The sequence below is a fragment of the Pygoscelis adeliae genome, unplaced genomic scaffold (genome assembly GCF_000699105.1).
Source record: "Pygoscelis adeliae isolate BGI_AS28 unplaced genomic scaffold, ASM69910v1 Scaffold167, whole genome shotgun sequence".
NCBI classification, from domain to species: Eukaryota; Metazoa; Chordata; class Aves; order Sphenisciformes; family Spheniscidae; genus Pygoscelis; species Pygoscelis adeliae.
In genome coordinates this window covers 7,986,417-8,008,448 of record NW_008825428.1, presented here as the reverse complement: position 1 = coordinate 8,008,448, position 22,032 = coordinate 7,986,417, and the positions used below count along the sequence as shown (strand labels likewise).

General features: G+C 36.5%; 1 protein-coding gene across 1 annotated transcript in view; it reads right to left on the bottom strand.

The window, feature by feature from the left end:
- Window positions 1–22,032, bottom strand: part of NEK1 (NIMA-related kinase 1) — a 50,074-nt gene that overhangs the window by 22,918 nt on the left and 5,124 nt on the right. The window contains exons 4-18 of the mRNA XM_009330705.1: window positions 21,678–21,775; window positions 20,064–20,147; window positions 19,536–19,603; window positions 19,328–19,414; window positions 18,182–18,236; window positions 16,711–16,911; window positions 13,414–13,474; window positions 11,971–12,128; window positions 9,847–9,906; window positions 9,534–9,593; window positions 9,340–9,387; window positions 9,173–9,247; window positions 5,914–6,092; window positions 5,700–5,831; window positions 1,365–1,467 (exon numbers count right to left, since the gene is read on the bottom strand). Of these exons, the coding sequence (XP_009328980.1) occupies window positions 1,365–1,467; window positions 5,700–5,831; window positions 5,914–6,092; window positions 9,173–9,247; window positions 9,340–9,387; window positions 9,534–9,593; window positions 9,847–9,906; window positions 11,971–12,128; window positions 13,414–13,474; window positions 16,711–16,911; window positions 18,182–18,236; window positions 19,328–19,414; window positions 19,536–19,603; window positions 20,064–20,147; window positions 21,678–21,775 (1,469 nt within the window). The remainder of the gene's footprint in view (window positions 1–1,364; window positions 1,468–5,699; window positions 5,832–5,913; window positions 6,093–9,172; window positions 9,248–9,339; window positions 9,388–9,533; window positions 9,594–9,846; window positions 9,907–11,970; window positions 12,129–13,413; window positions 13,475–16,710; window positions 16,912–18,181; window positions 18,237–19,327; window positions 19,415–19,535; window positions 19,604–20,063; window positions 20,148–21,677; window positions 21,776–22,032) is intronic.

Sequence of the window (22,032 nt, the reverse complement as noted above, 5' to 3'; positions counted from 1 at the left end):
AAGGAAGCTGCTGAGAACTTCTGCTATCAATGGCAAATGATAGTACATGAATTTGAAACCCTGGCTTCGAGTTTTAATTCTTAAACATCTGGAAGTTACTTCTACAACTGTTCAGTAACCTCCCTGTTTTATTACGGCAGCCAGTTAAGAATAAAACATTTGGGCTCAGTTGAATACATTAGAGAAACCTGAGAGACATTAACCTGAATACTTGGGTATCTTGCATTAATTGATCTCATACATTTATATTAAAGCCAACAAAGTCAGGAACAAAATGGAAGCAGGTACTACTAAGGACTTGTCTAAGAAGAGGCAGTCTTAACAAGAATTGTTCATTTTTTTCAAAACTATTTACTGGTCTTGGAGGTTTTAAAAAACAGAACCATAGTTTTAAAGTGGAAGACTCATGCTTCAAAACACATATACTAATCTAAGAACACTTCACCATCAAAGCAGTGAATCAAAGTATCTAAGAATTGCTTACTGTAAGTGAAATAATCCCTGAAACAAAGACCTGGCTGTAAATCATGATCTGATATTCAGATATAACTCAGGAGATGCTTCTATAAATCTGCAGTTGGTCTCATCTCACTGCAATGGCAGCACGGTCAGTTTAGTGTCAGCAGCTGACAGCGATATTGTGACTTGGTTGTGTATGAATAGTGTGGAGAAGCACTCAAAAACCAAAACTGTTCACATTATGAAAACACATAGTTCAACCACACAAAGTCCTAGTGCAAATGAGTCATTTCCAAGATATCTTTACCTACAAAACAGACTTCCTAAAGGGATACTGAATTTAGAACTGCAAGGATAAAGAACAAAGAACATTTTGTGACACTGTCCACTAGTTCATCTCTAAAGAGTAAAGGTTTCAGAAACATCAACCTTGACGAAGATAGATGTCTTTATAATAACTTCTCAATAAGCAGAATGTGTTTTTGTAAAACACACTACTGTATCTGATCATTAGCTGTATCAGTTTAATCAAACTTCATTTTAGGTTCAAACTACTGAGTAATACAGAAAGTTTAATTTTAACCCAAACTTTAAAGCTATGAACAGAAAAAAAATGTGAATGAATGTTCTAATATTCACAATATCAAGTTTGACACATGCAAAAAAGGTATTTTCCTTTGTTAATAAGTTTACAGTCATGAGAAAGGTATTGCACCATTCCGTTACATTATAATAAAATCAATAACAAAATGCAGAAAACCTACCTCCCATTCCCTCTCTTCTTTTTTTTTCTTTTAATACTTAAGGAAAATATTTAGCCAGCATTTCATGGTTACGATGCTACTTCAAAGATTCATAAAGCATGCTGAAACGGTAATATACATAGGGAAGACCAGATTCCATACCATGTGTCCCTCAGCTCGAGCTTTGTTTTCCATGGCTTCTCTCTTTCGTTGCCAAAATTCTTCAACTTGCTTTGCTCTATCTGCAGCTATCCATCCTTTTTGCCTGAGTAATTGCAATACATAGCAAGATGAAAGTCTTCGAAATATGACACTCAACCCCCCCCGACGCATTTATTCTAACTAGGACACACACACACAAAAAAGTAACTTTCTATGAGTAAGGCATCTTCAAAAAGTGCCTTTCATCAGCCAAAATACAAATCAGACTTCCACAAAACAGAGGAAAACAGGCTCAACTAAGTTGGAAAAAAAACAAAACAAAACAAAAAACCCCACCATGTTGTCCTTCCAGATCCTGGTCATCAAAACAAAAATGAATGTCAAAACACAATCTTAGCGTGATTATATCTGAAAATACCTCAGCTTCTTTCATTATTGTTATCGTCTGTGAAAAAGACGACTCCTTCAAGGTTTTCTTACAGAGATGAGCAAGAACTCATCACATGAGCCAGCCAGTAAGGTCAATACTGCAGCAGACTTTTAAGAGTGACCTACATTTGGAGCCAAGAGCTTCTACCACTTAGATAATTAGTACGGTGCTAGCGTTCTAGGAGTGTTCTGGCAACTCCTTTTGAGGGATCTTGGGGGATTTTTGTTTGTTTTTAAAGGCACTGTGAAGGAATTTTCCTACCTTAGAATTAGCCAGAACAAGATGTTTTTTCACATGTTCCACCCCAGGTCAGGGACCTGCTTGGGTAGCCAAGGCGGCTATGTTCAAGTTTCCTCTTGTCTCAATTAGGATGACAGGAAATGGCCTCAAGTTGCGCCAGGGTAGGTTTAGATTGGACATGAGGAAAAATTTCTTTACTGAAAGAGTGGTTAAACATTGGAACAGGCTGCCCAGGGAAGTGGTTGAGTCACCATCCCTGGAGGTATTTAAAAGATGTGTAGACGTGGCGCTTCGGGACATGGTTTAGTGGGCATGGTGGTGTTGGGTTGATGGTTGGACTCGATGATCTTAGCGGTCTTTTCCAACCTTAATGATTCTATGATTTTATTCTATACCGTAACTGAGCATCTGGCAAGTCTCCTAGTACATCCATACGATCGTTTTGTAGAGGAACCAATTTCTGACAAATTGGTTAGAAGTGGAGTGAGAGAAAGCTTTCTATTAAAAAAACTACTGAGAAATGCTGTAAGATATTCTAACAAATGGTAGAATGATGAGGCAATCCCCTTTTCCAAGGTTCCCCATGCCTCGTTTGACTGAGGAATACTGGACATCAAGCAACAGGCAGGAAGAAATTGGAATAATCTGATAGCAATAACCCATCAGGCTGAGACAGTTAAAGAAAGAATCATTTTGCAATACAGGAGCTATTGCTAGTAATTCATAAATTAGCACACTACTTAAACATGCTTGCATTTTGTTTTTTCCTCTACCTTCACTGCCCCCCTCCCCCCTCCAGCCAACAAGGAAATTAAATACTTCCATATGCTACAATTCATTAAGACGATGACAGAGATAAAACTACTTTGATACAATAAAACAAACGCTGTAGCTACTCTGAAAAAGCAAGACGATCCATGTAGGTGTTACTGGTAAAGAAACAAATATTTGATAATCTTTGTATACACGTATTTGACTCAGTACAAGATTTTTACTGTAACTGTTCATTATATATGAACTCAATTGGTGGATAGTGAAATCTGTCCAAACCCGTGTCATATAGTTGAAGTTTAGCTTACAGTGTTGGAGGGGAGATGCTTCCCGAGCAAAAAAACCCCAAACCTATTTTTCTCAAACCAAATTCACAGGAAAAACTTATTTCAACTAAATTTTATGAAAATAGTTTTCCCTACTCTAAAACTGAGTGACTCATTTTGCTAAAACGTTTCAACTCGATTTCTTCTGGGCTGCATTTCTATCTAAGAGACAATTTTTAAAGATTGTTGATTATGAATATACTTAGCTTTACATTAGTTGTGGTAGTGTAATCAATAAGATTGCAACTTACGGATTTCTCAACTTTAATATACGCTTGTGCTGGTTTTGGCTGGGGTAGAGTTAGTTTTCTTCACAGCAGCTCATATGGGGCTATGTTCTGGATTTGTGCTGAAAACAGTGTTGATAACACAGGGATGCTTTCATTATTGCTGAGTAGTGCTTACAGAGAGTCAAGGCCTCTTCTGCTTCTCGCCCCACCCCACCAGCGAGTAGGCTGGGGGTGCACAAGAAGTTGGGAGGGGACACAGCTGGGACAGCTGACCCCAGCTGACCAAAGGGGTATTCCATACCGTATGATGCCATGCTCAGCAGATAAAGCTGGGGGAAGAGGAATGAAGGGAGGGACGTTTGGAGTGATGGCATTTGTCTTCCCAAGTAACCGTTGCGTGTGACGGAGCCCTGCTTTCCTGGAGATGGCTGAACACCTGCTGGCCAATGGCAATTAGTGACTGAATTCCTTGTTTTGCTTTGCTTGCGTGCGCGGCTGTTGCTTTACCTATTCAACTGTCTTTATTTCAACCCACAAGTTTTCTCACTTTTACCCTTCCGATTCTCTCCCCCATCCTGCTGCGCAAGGGAGTAAGCGAGCGGCTGTGTGGTGCTTAGTTGCTGGCTGGGGTTAAACCATGACAATGCTCTAAATTGAAACTTTCTTAAAGATAGGTAATTATTTAAATTCTTTCTTTGAGCTAAACATCCTGAACACTTATCTTTTTATTTCACCTCCAGCTGAAAGAATAAAATGCAGGAGCGAAATACTGCTAGGCTAACTATAAGACTAAAATTGCTTCTAGATAATAAAGTACAAATACTTACCGCATTTTAAATGCTAAGAAACAGCACCTCAACTTAAGCCTAAAGGTAATCCAGTTCATAAACAGAAAAAAAAAATCTCTACTTATTTTGAAACTTCTGCACAGTATTTTCATTGAGTGCTTCCAAGTTCAGGTATTTGAGAAATACTGAATCAGTTTCTCTTCATGATCTCCACGTTACTCATAATTTGCAGCTCTCTACTATAGTTCCTCTCAATTTTAATACATTTAAAACAGTTTACCCAGGTGTAGCCAAGTATCATTTAATATTGCCAAATGTGTGAGGCAGTGTTTCCTAATCTAGGCAAGATTTGGGGATTGTGGCACTTTGTGCAAAGCACTGAGAATAAACAGAGGAGGATGGAAATACACATCTACATCAGCTGGGAAAATACACCTTCCAGTACTGGGTTGTACCAGGAGGAATTTTAATTAGCTCATAACAGCCCAAATTACTGTAAAGAAAATAAATATACCTTGTAGCTTGCAAAATTATAACATCAGTGTTAAATGTGTTATGTTTTTGCTGCAAATTTTAAAATACAAAAAAATCTACAAGGCAAAATATATTCTATTGAAACATAAAACTGAGTGAAATTAATTTAGAAGAACAAATGTTTTCTTTGGCCACTTCCTTTTCCTCACATTAACTCCATTTATTTCTTCCTCCATGGGATACGTCATTGGATCTGCAGAAGTTTAAGTAATGCATGTGAAAATTTGTGCCTCTAGGAAAGTTAGTTAGTAACGCTCACGTACTAAACTTCTAGAAAAAAGATGTTTTCCCATTTACTGCTCACAAGTGTGGACAGAGTTCTTTGGGCAATATTAACAGATCTGAAGGAGAGCAAAGAAGTTTTGAAGAAGCTACTTGAAAGAGTGAAATCATACTTGAAAGAGTGAAATCATTTAAAAAAAATCCATACTTGTTTACAATCCTTATATATATATAAAATACTCAGTTTATAGTAATTGCAAAGAATAAGCATTACTGAATTAGAAGTTGCACACCATTGTAACACTTGGCATTCGCATCTTGATGAAGAAAGCTCCTAGAAGTTTTCCACTGATCAATGAACAGGAGCTAACAATTCTGGGAGCATTCTAGACACTCTCCTATGCTAAAGAGTCAAACACTTAGATGTAGAGAAGGCAGTCAGAACGAGATGACAGGAGAAGGAAGCATCTTGGCAGGTAACACAAAAAGTGGAACTATGAAAAAAGCAAAGGAGGAGGCTTATAATGTTATCTGCAACTGCATTAAGCCAAGAATTTTGGCTGAAATCTAGTTTAGTTACAGTTGTTAGTAATCCATTTTTTCCACTATTGGAGAAGCCAAGGTTTCCATTGGTTCTGAAAGAATTGTGGTCTGCAAGGGACTAACACACAAACAGACAGCACAGTACCAATGGATAAAAGTGATTTTGAGACATGTCCAACTACTAAATGAAACGAGACACAGAACAGGAATCTAACACGTAGGGACAGATTTATGGATTGTCATAGTCCAACCTGTTTGCATTGGCTTGTTTAGACACCTCCTTCAACCTTTTCATTTTTTTCCTAACTGCACCAGCATCAGGTAAATGGTGATGACCTGCAGGCCCCTTAGGAACTCCTGGACGTATTCCAGGTGGAATTCCTCTGTAGATAAATATGTACAGTAACTTTCATTACTTTCATCTAAAGCAGACCACATGCAACTTCCAGTGGAAGGTAGCCGTACCTTTCAACAACTTCTCGGCCTTGTACTTTCACCCTCAATTTGGCTTCCCTCTCTTCAGCAGCTCTAATGTTTTCCTTTTGCTGTTGCATCTGGTCAAAAATAGCATGATAGTGTTCATATTGTCCTCTAGAATACACAGGAAAAGGACCAACACCACCTCCACCGCCATAATATGGTGCCTGGAAATCAAAAGGGGTAGGGTGGAAATCTCAAATACCGGTTTTAACAAGCCCTTCCAATTTTCACCTATTCAGCAGAATAAAAGCATTAATATGTTCTGCAGCAATTCTGAATTGGTCCTAGTTTTATTCCTGGCATGCCCCTATTTTAACAAACTACAAGATAGATAAATTAAAAACTTATTTTTCTGTTAGCACTCCAGAATAACACAGCATTTTACCTCCCTTTGATAATAGCCTAGTTATACATGAGACATCTGTCACACATTTTGGAAGTTATTGGTAGCAAATCCATTGAAATGTAATTGGAGATAGATGTTCTTACATGGCAAAAATCAAAGTTTTGGCACAAAAGCTAGAAGTGATACAATACTAACTGAAGGACTAATGAGCGATTTGTAGCCAAACACCCATTTTTTTCACAAAGCTAGAAACAGTTAAGCACACTTCTAAGGTTGCCGAATGGCATTAAGTGCAGATTTATCTGAGAATCCCCATTGTTACCAACCTATAATTTGGTTTCATCACCAGACTTGAGATGCTTCCCTACTAAAGCTCAGATCAGGGGAACATCTACCACAAGCTACTGCTTTATGCGAATTATCTCTGTCATTCTCAAAGAATTAGTATTCCTACAGATCCTTCGTGTGAAAATAATTAAAAAAAAAAGTTGCAAGCAGCTGTGTACAGTAGTAGCCAAGGATGGATGCAGAAAATGTGAAACTGGCAAAACAAGGTTAAGGTTGTCAGCACATGCATAAAAACGTTCCCACTACACCTGGGGGAAGCAGTCAAATAGCCCATGGTAGTGAATCTATGGAATTTGTTTTAACAATAGTTTCAATGTTCCTTCCAGAGCGGTCTTAAGTATTTTAAATAAATTCAAATAGGAGTCCAGATGTGACAGGTTTAAGATTGCCTGCTTAGAAGTTCCTGAACAGATTATATTTGACAATGGAATTTAGCTCACATTCTGAGTTTCAGTTGCTCAACACCCATCAATAGCTCCCCGTAATCCACATGATAGAATACTAACTGAAAGATTTATCCAGGCATTCAAATAAATATGCAGGTATGCTGTTCATCTGAATAAAAATAACTTACTGTGCAAGACTATAGTTTCTACAAATAGAAGGAAAAGTCTTGCTTTAGACACTAATCAAGGTTTCACCTATCATTATTAGAGCTCAGTTTTCAAAAGGATTATCTAAAGAAATAGTATGATCAATCTCTAGGCAAATGCTATGAAGCAGGTGCTCATCAATAGTCTGCAGGACAGTTACAGCCCCTGCTAGACCACAAACCTGAAGCCAAATCCCTGCCACCTCTTTCCTTCAGACACAGGTGCCAGCAGCCAACCCAAAAAGACAACAACAGCAAGAGGAGAAAATCATGCAGCACATGACCCTGCTGTGCCTTCATTAGAGGCTTTATGGCTTGCATTATTGGAAAGCTTGAACAATGCTATTCGACAGCATCGTCAGGGAGTTGCTGGATACACTGTTTTCACATTGGAGGAAGGAAAAGGATAATTAAGTCAAGAATACTATAACAGTAGATGGAAACCTGGAGTGATGATAACCTAGTGGCCTGCAGTAAGATTTGTACTAAACTATCCAATCTGGAGAACACATTTCAATGAATTTTAAAGCATGTCTGCCATGACATTTTACACCAGTGACACAGTGAAAATATACAGCCACTGAACCTCAGTTTTCCTAGATGACTGAGAATACTGAAAACGATGCAGCTGTAGCTACAACAGAACACTTTATACGTTTGCAGTGTCTAAGGACCTTGTGATAAAACTCTCAAAAGTTAATCAGCAACATGATTGTTTTCAGGAACATATGTAGCTCTCACCCAAATGTGACGACGCTGATATATTGTGTTGTATGGAAGCTTGTATTGGTACCTGCCAGTTTCATCTTGACAGAGAGAGGGAAGGATGGCATAGGAACCAAATGATTTTTCCATTAAATCAACACCTGGTAGTTTTTAAAGTCTGGTATGCTTAAGTTTGCTTTTATATTTAAGCTTTACTTATATGATGTGTGGCACACATCCAAAGATGATGTCTATTCTGAAATAATGAATTTAATAAGCAGCTACTGAAACCTGGTCAAGTGCTTGTGTATTCCTCATAGTTCCTCATGTTCCTTCTGTACAAGGAACAGAAAATAAGACCTCTATTCATTTTGACTCTACTGCTCAGTCAGAGCTTGTTTACAAAAACCCTACTAAACATGTTTAGGCTAAGTATTTTTGTAAGACTCACTACCACCACAACAAATAGCTGTGTTTTAATCCATTTTCTATTGTCAGATAGGTTTACCCCACAGCAATACTTAAATTCCTGCACTGGCTCTGTCTGATGTAAGTACCCAGACCTTTATATTCAAGTAACTCCATGAGACTACTTCCCAGAACAGTTATGTTTCCATGAAACTACAACACACACAAACAGGCAAAAAGAAACTATCACAGGGATCAGATTAAATTATGCAATTAAATTATCTAAGAAGTGAATGGCTAAAGAGTTTACTGCTTTCAGAAAAAAAATAATTAGATATTCTCAGGATTTCACACCCCTCTCCTGAACAACTTATCAGTATACATAAACATTCATGTTGCTAAATAACGAAGAATGCTTAGAAGCTGGTGTTTAATAGTGGGGAGGAGGTCCATTATCATAATATGAGAACCTGGAAAAAGATTTCAACAAAAGAATTCAAGAACAAACTTGAATGTGAAAGAAGCTGTTCATGCATAGATTCAGCACAGGAAAAGTAGCAAAAGCAGGAGTGGAAAAAAGAAAGTGGTGCATGAAAACCATTACTGGCAGAAAGAGAAGAGATTCAGAAATTTAGTAAGTATTAAAAATGAAAATTGCACGTGATCTCCAAAAAGCCAGGGAAGAGATTCTGTTATACAGTTTCTCTTAAATTATCCATAGATTAATAATGGGCAGCCCCAAGAGTTGACCTCCAAGAGCAGATCTTTCTGAAAAGAGAAGACCATGCCAGATAACCAAAGGCGGGGGGAACAGACTACATCACATTTCTGCATCTGCTGCCAACCTTAACATCACCACTTCCACCTGAACCAAGCACATTCCTCCATCCTTGTTCCCTGGCTCTGTTTATTCGTTCCATCTGAAGGAGAAAACAATACAGGAAAACATAATTCAAGGAATCACTAAGTAAAAATTGAACTTCACTATTAACACATTTTAAACATATTTTACCCTTTCTTTTTCCAGTCTTCTCATTCCATCTGCCTTCAGTAGACTGATCTGCACCGTGTAAGGATTAAACAGGTTTAGTAACTGGGAAATCGAACTATTCCATATTCTTAAGCAACATATAACACACCACACCACAAGATATTTCATTAAAATTACTACGGGTGGAAAAAGAAAGTCTCAAGAATCTTGTCTACCTGATCTCTCTGGCGTTTTTCTTTTTCAGGCAATTCTGACCTTTTCTTTTTTGAAGGTTCCTGAAAAATAAGCATAAAGTTTGGTATTTATTACTGAGCCATTATTCTGTCAAGTCTCTGCCAAGATCGGTTAGTGCTCCAATTGCTGGTGTATGTCCATGAAGGTAAAAAAAAAAAAGGTATTTTAAAATCACTGTTACATAACGTTTGGGAAAAAAGATAAGGAGGAAAGGTTTGAAGGTTTTGTTTTGTCATTCTTGCTCTGGACGTAGCTTTTGCTTAGTTGGAAAATTAACAGATGATCTCATGATACCTCAAACATTTTCCTCCTTTCTTCTCCTGGATTCTTTTTCTTCATTGGAGTTGGAAAGGCCTGGATAAAAGGTGAAATTTCAAATTAGATGGCACGATGCCAGAATGAGAAAAATTCTAATGGGAGAAAAAGAATTAAACCCACAACTTAGTATGTGCAAAATGGGGTTTAAAATAATTAATTACTCAGGAGATTTCAAATGAAAAGCACTGCTAGGATCTAGGGGTAAATGCTTCTGTACTTGTTCATCCTCTACTAAACGCTCTGTCTTGAAAGCCGAAGGCAGTAATTTTTAGATCTGTTTTGTCTTAATTTTTCTTCTCTGGCAGTATCATTCTGCACTACAATCTTTTCCTATTGTAAGTCTTTAAGGCTCCCTAGATATTAAGATTCTCTGTTATTTGGCAAACAGATTTATAAGGTTATCCTTAGGCTCTTTCTCTTGGGTAACTCTAACCAAGCTTCTTGTTACCTATAGAAGAGAACGCAGCCACTATTGAATATCTAGTAAAGAAGCAGCTGTATGTAATAATCCATGCTGCTTGCTCTAATCTTCTCAAAAAAGTGATGGTTACTTTCAAGCATTTTTTTTTCTGACCATACGAGAATACAGAGAGTTTCAAAATATTTTCTTTTGACAACCTAAAATCCTATCAAATGAGTACTTTAAAATCAAGTATTTCAGAAGATGGAAGCCTTTAGAGACTTAGGTCAATGTAGTTCAACTACACTGAGTTAACGTAGTATCACTGAACAAAGGCGATGATTGTTAACTGGCTTTTCAGAGAAGCATGTGAGAGCTGCAAGCTCAGACTACCCTGGAACAACAGCAAAGAGAAAAAAAATTTATATTACACTGTAGCCATTTTTTCTATCCTACATCTTATCCCTTGTCACTAGGTACAATCCACACAAAGAACATGTCTTAAAATTGCAGCGTTACTGAATCCTTACATGCAGCAAGAGGATATTTCCTCAGTCTCTACCCTGCCACTTTGAGTCTCTATGCAAGTTGGATTGGTGTTGGCTGGTGAAACTGATTATAAAGAGCAGCTGACTAGCAGACGGTTGCACAAGCAAGCCTTAAGACACAAAAACCTCACGGTCTCATAAGGACACACAAGAAGTCTGTGCATTCCCTTCTTCTTGCTCTTTTTCCCAAACTGTGTATCACAAGCCAACAAGGCTTGTGTGATCAGTGAGCTTTTCCCTAAACCTCCAATAACTTTTGAACCTCAAGCATAATTTATATCTCAAGGATAATTTTCCATCCACCTATCAAATTTGACAGATGGATAGAGATCTCAGTATTATGTTCCCTGAAGTGCCATGGGGAAAAGGAAAGAAAACCCCAAAACCCACAAAAAACCCACCACCACAACAACAAAAATATTACTTAATCAGAAGAAAATTTGAATTAGTTCTCTTGCTGAAGTGGGACCTTCTTGGCTACTAGTTGTTTGGCATGTGCATATAGCTCAAAACTAGCTGTATCATAAACATTTCCTGGCCATGCAGTAATTAAAGGAATAAAGAGAGAGGAAAAAAGTTTTATGTAATAAGGAATACAGAGAAGATGACTGGAAGAAAGATCAAATGTACTGTATGAAGGCATACAGAAGACTTTCTCATTAGCTCATGGAATTAAGTCTGGGAAACTCCTCTTCCAATTACACAATTCGTCTGGCTGACAACACTTTAGAAAGTGACTAAAAAAGTTTTCTATGTTTTGAAAATTTCAGATTATTTTTGAACAAGGAAGAAAGATGTGAAGATTCTTATCCAGTGTCAATGATCTTGGTATACCTGACAGACTTCCAATATTTCTAAGAGCGGTCAACACCAACAAAGGAACTGAAAACATGCAAAGTACATCTAATTCAGCAGTGGAATTAAAACCCAAACCTAAGGTAGCAGTCTCCAAAAATCATTATAATAAAACCAACTAAACAACAACAACAAAAAATCAATAACGAAGGAAGCCAAGCATTTAAACTACTATTACTTTCTCTGCAGATGCATGTGTCCAGGTAAAAGACATTTTGAAAAGGAATGCATAGTATTTTCATAGCATTTAAATAAAGGTATGAGCAAACCAGTTTGATTTAAGTAACAGCTTCTTACCTGTCTAGATTTAGCCAATGGCTTCTTCTCATTAGGCTTTTTAGGCACATCACAAGACTTCCTGATCATTAAAGGCACTCCATATTTTGCAGCAGGTTTGGTAATTTTCTGAGCTGGTGCAACTGAAGTCAGTATTTGTTCTTGAGCTGGTCTTTTAGCTAAAAAGAAACAAAAAATGGTTTACAGCTATCCAGGCTGGCCAGTGTACCATATTTCCCTTTCCCAAGGTCTTGGAACAGCAAAGCTGGAGGGAAACAGGTGAACTGCTAACATTTCATTCACATGAGCTGATGCATAAATGCAGTATACCTAGTTGTCCCAAACAGCTCATCTAAATTTAATGCTTGATAAGAAACAGCAAAACACAATCCCTGAGCTTTTCACTCTCAACACTTCAAACTGGAGAACTGAAGCTTATTTCAGCTGCCGTGCTTTATTATCTAGTTGTCATGGACCCAGAGAAAAGTTTTCCTAATGGAATAGAGAGACAGGCCTCCCTCCACTAACAACACTGGACTGCAACCTGCAACACTAATGTCAGAAGATGAGTTCTGGAAGAGCTTCAATGGCCTTCAGGGATATTGTTTTCCCTGTAGAGTTCCTGAAAATACACCAATATTGTGGATTTGATTCTGTGCTAGCAGGGCTCTCTTGAGCAAGACCATCTTGACAAAGTGAACCGCAATCTAATTTGCTACCAGTAGTAAAAATTCTACTGCTTTGGGCTTTGGAAAGGATCCAATAAGGATCATCGAGTCCAACTCCCTGCTCCTCACAGGACTACCTAACACTAAATCATATGACTAAGAGTGTCCTCCAGATGCTCCTTGAACTCTGACAGGCTTGGTGCTGTGGGGAGCCTGTTCCAGTGACTGACCACCCTTTCAATGAAGAACCTTTTCCTAGTGTCCAATCTGAACTTCCCCTGACACAGCTTCATTCCATTTCCTCATATCCTATTGCTGGTCACCAGGGAGAAGATGTCAGCACCTCCCCCTCCGCTGCCCCCCTTGAGGAAGTTGTAGCCTGCGATGAGGTCACCCCCTCATCCTTCTCCAAGCTGAACAAAACAAGTGACCTCAGCAGCTCCTCATAAGTCTTGCCCTCAAGGCCTTTCACCATCTTGGTTGCCCTTGTACAATAACAACATACAAATTACTTCCAGTATTTGCAGTTTTCACTGTCTCCTTAAATTTTGGAAGCGCAGTATACTGCAAGAGGAAAAGTACACCTAAAATATTACAGGACCATAGTTTATCCTGGCATCGTTTGTACCCTACATACATCCAGCTCCCCAGGGGAGAGGGGAAAATTGCTTCCCTCTCATTTTTCCTGAAACTTCTAGAAACAGGTATAAGAACACACTAAAACCAATAAAAGAACAAAGCTACATACACTATCTTGCCAGAGCTGAAAGCAAAAGCACTTTACACACTTACTTACCTGGTGCAGCATGTGGTCCAAACTTCTGGAAGATTTTGTGATTGAATTCTTCTGCAATAAGCTAAACAAAAAGTTGAACAGTTAGCCAACAGTATTTATGTCTGAAGCTAGAAAGAACTCCTTTTCAGAGAAGTGTGCCACTCCCAGTAAGCATCTAACTAAAAGTAGTTACTCTAACTTAAATTTAAATGAATACTCAACTTTATGTATTCAATTCGGTATCACTAACATTAATATGAAGCTGGATTCAGTATTTTCAAATATTTTTGGCATAACTGCTAAATTTTAAAAAAGCAATTTAGTCTGACTTCTGGGTGGCACGTTACATCATTTATGAACTAGCTAAGAATCTAGAAGAAAGTTAATGTGAGCATCAACATAGTTTTATGCATAGTTCATTTTAGATTTCTGTATAGCTGCCAAATTTCACTTCAAATTCTCAGACAGCTTGTGTCAAAAAAATAGTCCTTTAGAAATGTTTGCAGTTTTTAGTTTCTCTATCCTTTTCAAGATGGGAAGATGACCACATATGTGGATATCTAGGAACAACACATACGGTGTGCTGTCAGGCATATCAAATTAGCATAATAAAATGTGGAAAACAGCCTTACTGGAGTAAAAAAAAATGAAGTCTAGACAAAGAACATTGAAATATGAATAGGCCATCATCTCACATTACATTGAATACTGTATGTAGTTCTGAACCCAACACCTCAAAAACCATGAGGTAGAAATGAAAGAGGTTCAAAGAAGAGCAGCAAGGATAATTAAAAGTGTTGAAAAGCTTCAGTACAAAGAACAAATAAACTTGCTCTTCCACCTATAAAAAGATGACTGAGTTGTAATGTGATGGGTCCAGAATACCATATGTGATTTTGCAGAGAAAGCAGAGAAACACACAAGGGCAGCAAATGGTAATACCAATGTAAGAAGTGGAATGCAACTGAATAGGAGGAGAAAGGCTTAGAATAAACAAAGCTGATGATTTCTGCAACAAGTAGACCACCTGTGGAATTTCTTACTGATCATAAAAGCTTACACAGGTTCAACAAGAAATCAGATAAGAATCACAGACAAGAAATCTATTGAGAACATCTAAATACCAAAGATGCTTCCTGAGCTGATGCAATTGAGACAACAAAAGATGAAGGCTGGGAGAGTGTTATAGGGTAATGTTATGTAGGCTTGCCTTGTTCTTATACGCCTCCCCAGGCACTGTTTATGGCCAGTGTTCACTGCCCACAGGACATGGAGTGAGACTGCCTTTTAGCTGACCCAGCACCACGTTCTCATTTTCTAACATCCTGCTCTGAAACACCTCGCTGAATCTCAGCACTGCAACTGATGCTACCAATATAGAATATTCAAAGGATGGGAACTGCAAAGGTATTTTTTTACAACAGTAGATAGAGCTACTTGCAGACAGATAATGGCCACACTACAGACCATCTTTCTAGAGACGGAATGTGCCAGGAATGTGTTACTTAACGTTCTGACAACAACTGACAGCCATGTTAACTGAATAGTCACTAAACCACAAGGTTTTAAGGAATAGTCTTTATAGATTTTGAACTATCCAGCTTATTTTGTTTTGCTTAGAGACTACCAGTCAGTTACAATGGATACTGAGGAGTTAAAACTGAAAAAAAAACCAAGAGCCGAAGCGTAGAACTTAGGACTCTGCACATGACAGCAGAGAAACTTTTTTTAACCTGTACCGTCTGGCATCAAAAGATTCTGTAAGCAAGAAGTCACACATGAGAATCGTCTCCTACTAACGGTATTTCAGTGATCCTGAAGCTTTTATTTGAGTGATAAGCTGTAACAACTAAGTGTGGTGTTTCCATGATAACACAGCTACTGACAGAAAAGAAATATGACTCTCCAGTACCTTTCAAAAAGCTTTTTTTTTTCTCCAAATTGATGCTAATTTAGATCCACTCTTTACTGTAACTTAGTAACTATGAAAATTAAGAAAGAAGTTATCTAAAACTGGAAGACTGTTTTCCTGTCATTGAAGAGCAGGATTTCAGCAATAGCTGCAACATGTTGAAGATGACAACTATGGAAGATCTCTTAAGCTTAGACTACGGAAAGCAGAGACAACAGCATTACCCATGGATGAAACCAACAGCGAATAGGCATTACAGCTGTATCACAGAATGACCACCTCCGGCTGAATACAAACGTACCAGTGATTGATACATTTAGTAAAAGGTGCTTTCTGGGTGTGGGGGTTTGCTGTTTTTAAGTTCAGCTAGCATCTCCAAGTCGAACATGTTAGTGATTCAGCTGGAAAAATTGTGTGCCAGCATTCACACTCAATCTAGGAGAAATTAGTATCATCATCTGGTAGTAGTCTATTACTAATTATACTTTGCCTAACCCCAAATAAAAATTTCATATCCATTCTAGCTACTGGAAATAAAATCAGATCTAACTGTTACTGTTGTAAAAGTTAGGACAACAAACTTATCTGTAAAGACTTCTGAATCTTACCTTTCATTGGGACTTTAATCTGAACTATTATTAGTTGAAAGTCTATTTCATATACAATTGAAATCCCAATTACATATGGCCTTCTCCTGAAATTTCTTTAGTTGTGAGTTAGAATCCACTAGAATTCTTTATACTTAGTGAGGTCTCCTTTTGCATTCATTTCCTTCATGTCCTTTCTCTGTCTATATTTATTTACCTCGTATCAGTACTATTAGTCACTTACTAATCTTGATCTCTTTTGATTGGATTTGTATTAAAAGTACATGAATAGATGTCAAATGATATCAACAGATTCTCAACCAAATAGTGAGCAACAACTTCTAGGTTATATACACGTGATACATTTAAACATCAAGAAATTGAAAGATTAGTTTACTTAGCAATATTTCACAGAACACACTTGAAGGCCATTCCAAATTCCGAACAAAAAAATGGATTGAAGAAATTATGATAAAGAAGCGATGCTGAAGACATTGACAGCACCATTTTATGAAAAAATACATATCTAAACAAATCAACATCTCACTCATAATTCGTCACTATATAAAAAACCCACACAAAATAACGCACTTAAGAAAATGCCAATTTAAATGTTTGTGGAAACTACCCAATACTTAAGTAACATGAGACTTTTCTTTACAGTTCGTAGTAAAACTCTTTTTTCCTCAAATGAAAGGGTCTCTGTAAAAGCTCTAGGGAATACCATTACTCCAATTTCTCATGTTGTATATTGACATTAGAATAAAGAAAAGTCCTATGATGTATTTAGCAAAACTAGAATTAAAACTAACTCCATACCTGTGGTGTGAGAAATTTTTCAACCCGTTTGGCTATAAAGTTTTTCTCCAATATGGAGTTTACTGACGGTCTATTCCTAGGATTCCTTTTAAATAACTGTGACAGCAGATTACGTAGGTCATAGGAGTAATGCATAGAAACAGGAGGAAAAGGTCCAGAGATTATCTTCAGTACCAAGTTCTTCATGTTACCAGCTTCAAACTAGATCACACAAGAAAGAAAACAGTTACTACATAGTACTTACTGTCTGTCCACATGTAAGGCTGCATATAAAGATGAAGAGGAAAACAAAAAAACAGCACACCTTCCCTTGCCTCAACATACCAAAACAAATTTTCAAAGCCATCACAGTTTACATCAGCAGTTTAAAATAATCTGCTGCCAAGTATTCTGACTATAAACACATCATAACACAGATATTTCACATCATAGAGATATAAATTTTGCTAACAAATAATTATTTCCCTCCAGATCTAGACTGACAATGATATATAATTAAGGATAAGATAATTATATCATTATCTGCTTGATTTCCTCTCCCAAACACTTTCAACCATCACATGCCCTCTGCCCTTTTTTAGCAAAGCCACATTTCAAATGAAAGAATGTAAAGCATTCACACTCATTCAGTGTAAAATCCAAAGGAATGCTTAGACTTCAGCTTAAGCTCAGGAAGCAGAGCGCACCATTTCAACTCCTTTGTACAATAAAAACAAAACAGTACGTATAACCCAGCTCACAGAAAACAACCTATTGCCATCAACTCTCAGAAAGGCAACATCGTCAGCATTGCTGTCACAGAAAAGACCAAGCAATAAGAAATTACAAAAGCTTGAAATTAAATGAAATCCTTACCCCTTGAATTTTTTCTTCCAATTTTCATCTTTTTTTCTTTTTATTAAAAGATCTATTTTAAAAAAACAAACAACCTAAAACCAAAAAACCACAACCAAAACAATACAGAAAAAAATGTTTTTTCTTCCCTTCCTAACTGGAAAATAGATGATAAAAGATGTATTCTTCAAAACAACATACACACAAAAAGGCAACTCTTTCACCTTGGGAGTTTTTTCTAAGAACTATTTTGTTCTAAATAGAAATGCATTAATCCATCTGCACAAAAGCCGACAGTCCAAATTCAGATTTTCAATGAAAATGTCAAGTTTTTTGGAAAGAAAAGAACACTTTTCACAGTATTGTTCATTACAGCACCTAACAATTTTTCAGCTAATACAGTTCATTAAAAACCTGCATTGAAAGCAAAATATACAGTTTCTGGAGAGACTGGCATGAACCAAAACACAGATGGAAAATGTTGGTCAGTGTAGGAAGAGGAGATTAAAATGTTGAAGGTAATTTTAAACAGTCATCATGAAAGCCTTTCATCAACTGAAACACATTTGCGTAAGATCAGGAAAAATCCCTGTTTGAAATCACTAAACTTTTACAGAAACAAGAATTTTCTACTCACCGCATGTTTAAGTGTGCACATTTCATAGAGAACACAACCAAGGGCCCAGATATCACTAAATCAAAGAAAAATACTTAAGAATTAGTTCTAGGTATAACATTGCCATCTAACTTATATCTGTGAAGTCTATCTTTGAAAAGGAAAAGGTTGAATTTAGAGTATGTACAAGCTCCCTTGTACCTTCCACACAACCCCCCCCCAAAACCCCAAAACAAAAAAAATAATTCAACAACCAAAAATAAGGCCAACCTGAAAACCAGTTGGGCTTATTTTGGCTCCAGATTTTATTAGACCTTTTCATCTGAACCACCCCAATCAGAGAAATTAGACAAAATATGGACAAAGGCTTTCTTTCTTTAAATGCATGTATTTGCCTGAGGTCTTTGAGTTAAACAAACAAAAACCCAAACAAGAACCACCACCCAGTTCAGCAAATAAAATTCTTAAAGTCCGTTTACTCTGTTTAACATTGACCTACCTTACCCTCACTCATTATAGGATTACAGAATTTGGTTAGAATACCATTGGATAATAAATCCCATGTTGGAGAAATTAAGGGACAAGGAACTATAATAATTTTTATCTTTTAAGAAACCAATTGAAATTAGTATAAGGCACTCACAACAATGGATGCAGCAGCTTAGTGAAGCGTAAGACCAACTTGACGGCGACCATATTAATTACATCAGGGACACTGTTACCAGATACAGCCTGCTGCCAGGACAGCAAAAATGTAAGCAAAGTATCTGTATGACTTTGTTATCTGAAGCAAGCTGAGCCACCTATTTACGCATGCGCTTAGAGAATCCAATTACTGTGTTTGTGATTTCATTCTTAAAACAGTTTCACATTCATACTGCATAAATTAAGGCAGTACAACTAGTGTGTAGACAGGCAAAGTAAAGCCATAATTAAGAACACAGCTAGATCTAGACCTTGGAGCATCAAGCTAAACCATCTCTGCATCACATCGCTTTGTACTGCACAGACCTGCTAAGGTCCCACTTGTACAGTGAGACTCAGTTCCTTCTTGGGTAAGAGATGAACTAATGGCTGTTCCATCGTATGATTAGAACAGCTTTTGATTGCTAAAGAACTCACTTTCTTCTCCTTACCAAAAATGTTTAATAAAATGCTTATTAGTACCTTTTATTGTTGTAAGGTTTGTTCTGACATATTTCAGGTGACAAATAGTATGGCGTTCCTATGCAAGTGCGAGCCAACTCGGCAGTACTAAGAAAAAAAATAAGAATGAATGTTAACTAGTTAACTCACAGGAAGTGCACAGATTACATCTTCCTAGATCAAAGTGATCTAGATTAAGTCAGAGAAAACAGCATCAAAAAGGAGTTACCTGTTAAGAACTCTGGCAATCCCAAAGTCTCCCAGCTGTATTGTTCCATCTTTGGTTAAAAATATATTCTTGATATAGAAATTTTAAGAAGTCTGTTAATTAAAACATTCATACAATCGCACACTTTTTGTTCTCAACATGTTTTGGGAAGAATAAAGTTTTCTACCATTCAATCTCTTTGCAGTCACTAGCAATAGTGTTACTGACTACTATGAAACACCAGACTTACTCTAGTCCTACTTCATCAAAATTAAAGAAAACACTATTACACATTCTAAAATATAACCTTTTCTGTCCCCACACATAAATATGAGTAACACTCAAGTAGCTTCAACAAATAGCCTCACCTCTTTGTACAAGTATCATATAAAACACCTCCAGACAATTTTGAAGAAAAAAAAAATGTTTCCAGTATTAGGAGTGTTTACGTAAGAAGACTATTTTCCATAATTTGCCAACTTACAGTAGCAAGGTATGAATGCAATCACTTTGGAAGTAAATTCAGTTAAAAAATAATTAGCTACATACCTGTGACTTTATGTCCCGATGCAAGATTTTTCTATCATGTATGTGTTTTAGTGCTAAACAGATTTGTACAAACCAATCCAGAATCTATGCATAAAAGAAAATGCAACATTAGCATTTTTATTTCTCTGAAAGCTTCCCCAGTTACACAACTGAAGATATTATCAAATCAGTTTTGTAATTGTAACTCAAGATTTTACCTTCTTCCCACAAACCTGTCTTCCTTTATACCATAGAATAATTAAAAACATAACAGTACTGTCACTATAATGCAAACTTTTTAATGAAAGATGCATATTACCCAAATTAGATATTAAGCCCGAGACTACTAGTTCCATTACATATTATAAAGCTAACAAAAGTATGCAATATGAATTTGATAGGCTAAAATGTTTAAGACATGGAATTTGCATCTTAAAGACTGTACTTTTGCTGTAACCAATACAACAGGTCTTCTTGCAGTCAGTTAATCAACCAAGAGTCCTAAAAAGCCATATTGACGCTTGCAGAAATACTTATTTTATCATCCAGTAATTTTATGTATATTACCTTAAAAATAGTATAAAGCAGATTTCAATGAGAAAAGCAACAAACAATATATAACTAGAACATTATAAACAAGCCAACAAAACCCTTTTTTTTTTTGTAAATTTAAAAAAATAATCAATATAAAAAGGGACTAACAGCAAGAACTTTTCCATGTGAATAGTGGTTTCACACTCCTAACTTAGAGGTACATACATGTCAAAATTACAGTATAACGCAAGGTATAATTTTCACTTTTCCATTGTAAGTTCTTCTTGTAAAAGTGAGCCCAAATTAGAAAAATGAAAAGTTTTACAATTTATATCCAAAACATTTCATGATTACACTATTCTAAATACCACCAATAGACCTAACACACTACCAAGCCTTTCCAACCACAGGTAAATTGAGATCCTACTGGATGCAGACACAAAAGCACAGAAACAATTTATAAACAAGGAAACATATGTCAGTTCTAATAAAAAAATTGAATCCTACATAGTCTATTTTCACTTAATCAAATCTGTACATAAAATACTCTCATTTATTCCAGATTATCCCACAGTAGAAATGACTTTAGAACCAGTATCACAGAAAAAGAAAATCTGCTGGTATACTTCCAATACAATATTAAATTTTTTCTAATGGAAAAATAAATTTTTGAATGATGCAAACTTCGTATTGCTGTATTTCTTATTATTATATTTACAAAGTATGTTATTTTATACTTCTGATAAATGAAAATCAGTATTACAAAACAAAAATCCTGTGCCATTATATCTTTAAAAAGAAAATAATTTCAAAGGCTTAAAAATATTCATGTTGTCCTTCAGTATTTTTCATTTCTCAGATTTGGTTTACTTTGCAAGAGATCCAACTTTTTTTAAAGCATCTTACACATACAGACAAAACCCCAATTAACATAACTTTTTTTAAAAAAAAAATACTATGGTGACTGATGGCAATGAGAATCACAATTTGAGAACCTCCTTTTAGATTAAGCAACCATATCTATCAAACTGAACCAAAATAATTTAAAACTCATGAAAAAGTATCACGCAACAAAACATTATAGCAGCAGTTTGCTGTTACCTGATCTTCAGAAAATAAGATTCCTTTCTGAGCATTTATTTTTTTAAATAGGTCTCCTCCTTCACAGTAATCCATCACTATGTACAGACAGCCATTTTCTGTAAAATAAAACACAAAGTATTTCAAAAAGAAGAAGAGAGACCCATCTTTAACACAACTGAGTATCTTCACCGCAGTCACAGAAAGAGCAACAAAAAATTAACCTTTTCACCTGCAGCTTCAGATATCATTTATTAGTCCTTTTTTCAAACTTCAAGCAAAAATGCTTTTATTATTTTGAGTTTCACAACATAAGTTTCTCATTTCTGGTAACATTGGACTATTTTGATATGGAGAGGAAAAAACAAAATGACAT